Genomic DNA, 2,709 nt, shown 5'->3' with positions numbered 1-2,709 from the left:
ATAGTGCCATCAGACTTATACTTGATCTTGTAAACCCACTTTGACCCTATAGATGTTTTATTTGATGGTAGATCCATGATTGTCCAGGTATTATTAAGTTCTAGAGCATTTAGCTCTTCCTGCATGGCTTGTATCCAGTGGGTTTCTTTGATGGCCTGGTTCTAGTGTCTAGGCTCATTATGAATGATTATGCTAAGGGCATGGTGAAGGTGAGGCTTAGATATGGCTTTGTATGAGAGAACAGACTCTAGAGGGTGGTGTACATTGTCTAATTTTATTAGGCTATGTGCACTATGCAAATTGCAGTGAAAATCCTGCAAGTAGGTAGGGGGTTGCCTTATTCTGCTTGATCTTCTTAACTCAGTGGTATTCTCTATGCCCTGATTTTCTTCATATGTGTTTGAATTAATAGGAGCATTAATAACATCATTCTCATTGGAAGAAGGCTGCCTAGGACAAAAAATCTGAGGATCTAATAGAACTCCCAAGTCACTAGTGCAGCTGTCATCTATTGAATGCTCACTTTTGTAAGGAAATAAATGTTCATGAAAGACTACATGCCTAGATATAGAAATTTCTCTAGTCTGAAGATCTAAAATAACATATCCCTTTGTACCACTCTTGTACCATATGAAGACACATTTCCTACCTCTAGGATCAAGCTTGGTCCTATTTTGGGTTAAGGTGGAGGCATAACACTGGCACCCAAACACTCTTAGCTCATCTAATTTTGGTTTAGACCCCTTTAGTAACTCATAGGGGGATCTATTTTTGAGAACATGTGTAGGAATTCTATTTATTAGGTATGCTGCATGAGATGCAGCATAGGACCAGTAAGCCTTTGGCAATCCTGATTGAAACATGAGAGTTCTTGTAACATTTAACAAATGCCTGTGCTTTCTCTCAACTACTAAGTTCTGCTGTGGTGTTTCAACACAAGAGGTCTGGTGTATAATTCCTAGTTCCCTAAAGAAGCTTGGTGAGTTAAATTCTACCCCATTATCCGTCCTTACCACTTTAACAGTTTTACTGTGTTGGGTCTGAACTAATCTAATAAATTGTTGCATCAATGATCTAGTCTCACCCTTAGACTTCATTAGGTAGATCCAGGTATGCCTACTATAATCATCTACAACAGTAAGAAAATATTTATGTCCATGTATAGAAACATTAGAGATAGGGCCCCAAATATCCATGTGAATTAGATCAAAACAATCAATACTTCTATTCATGCTATTAGGGAAAGAGAGCTTAGTTTGTTTACCAATATAACAGTAATCACAAATCTTATCTGAATCAAAATGCACATAGCTGAATTCTTTACAGATTGTGTTCATTATAGAAGATGATGGATGGCCTAACCTAAAGTGTCATAAGTCAAAGAAAGAAACATTCAGAGCAGTATTCAAGTTATTACACAAAGCAGTTCTCTTATTTGTTACTTTCTTAAGCACATATAGGCTATTCCTCACTCTAGCATGTCCAATCATCTTCGAGGTAGTCATATCCTGGATTTCACATTTCAAATCATCAAAGATTAGCCTACATTTCATAGATTTAGTGAGCTTACATACAGATATCAAGTTGAAAGCAAATTCAGGTATGAGTAGGACATCATGCAGTACTAAATATTCAGAGAATATGATGGTCCCTGCATAATTAGCTTGCACAGAGGAACCATTTGGTAGGCTCACAGTGATATGTTTAATTTTATGGAATGCATCAAATATGGACAAATCAGGGCACACATGATTTGTTGCCTCTGTGTCCAGAATCCAGAGTGAAGTGTTACCTGTGAGGTCCTGTCTTTCTTGGCTTTGATCAATTTTGCTAATGTCAAAGGGCCTCATGCTCAGCTGATTTACTTTGTGACTGCAGTCTGCTTCATTAATGGCTTTAGGTTCACCAACACTTTTAAGTAATGAGGTCAATTGTGCATATTGTTGTGGTCCAAAATTAAAGCTTGTCTTCTTTCTTTGCTCCTCTTCTTGTCCTTCCATGATCCCTTTGAGATCTGAGGCATCATTTGCGATGGCATTGTTAACCAATCCACTTTCTTGGCTAGCTCTGCTCCCTTGTGAGTTTGGAGGGAATCCGTGCTTAAAATAACATGTATCAACCGTATGGTTATCTCTTCCACAATATGTCAGTGCTATTGAAAAGCACCTTCGAGTTTATCGAATTGTTTTCTGTTTGTGGCCTCTCTTGTTGTTGGAGTAATGAGAAAGCTTTATTTATCAAAGGAAGTGGCTCCATCAACAAGATTTGTGCCTTTGTTGTATTAAATTCCTCGTTTAATCCTTTTAAGAAGCAAATAACATATTCATTGTCCTTGTCACTCTTTATAATCTTGATCATGTCACAACTGCATCTTGGTTGACATGAGCATGAAGGCATAGGCCTCAAAGACTCTAATTCTTCCCACAAAGTTTTCAAATCTGTGAAATATGTTGAGATAGTTCTGTCTCCCTGCCTAACAGAATGCAATTCTTGTAGTGCATCAGACATTCGAAAGTGATCTCCCTTGGAGAACCTTTCCTTCAAATCTTGCCATAGCTCATAAGCACTATCTATGTATACGGTGCTTTGTCCAATTTGAGGAGTAAGACATCTTGCAATCCAAGAAAGGATCATTGTGTTGCATCGATCCCATGCATCATAATCTGCATCTTGTTGTTTTGGTTCACTGATTGTTCCATCAACAAATTT

The 2,709-nt window shown here is 37.8% G+C and overlaps 1 protein-coding gene across 1 annotated transcript; it reads right to left on the bottom strand.

The window, feature by feature from the left end:
• Nucleotides 1-1,370: 1,370 nt before the first annotated feature.
• On the bottom strand, nucleotides 1,371-2,634 carry LOC109340385. The gene is made up of 2 exons (XM_019578061.1): nucleotides 2,167-2,634; nucleotides 1,371-2,099 (listed from the first exon to the last, which is right to left on the bottom strand). The coding sequence occupies exons 1-2, from the start codon at nucleotides 2,632-2,634 to the stop codon at nucleotides 1,371-1,373; spliced, it is 1,197 nt and encodes a 398-aa protein (XP_019433606.1).
• Nucleotides 2,635-2,709: the final 75 nt, after the last annotated feature.

This window comes from Lupinus angustifolius, unplaced genomic scaffold (genome assembly GCF_001865875.1).
Source record: "Lupinus angustifolius cultivar Tanjil unplaced genomic scaffold, LupAngTanjil_v1.0 Scaffold_166_12, whole genome shotgun sequence".
NCBI lineage: Eukaryota > Viridiplantae > Streptophyta > Magnoliopsida > Fabales > Fabaceae > Lupinus > Lupinus angustifolius.
This window is presented reverse-complemented; position numbering and strand designations above follow the sequence as displayed.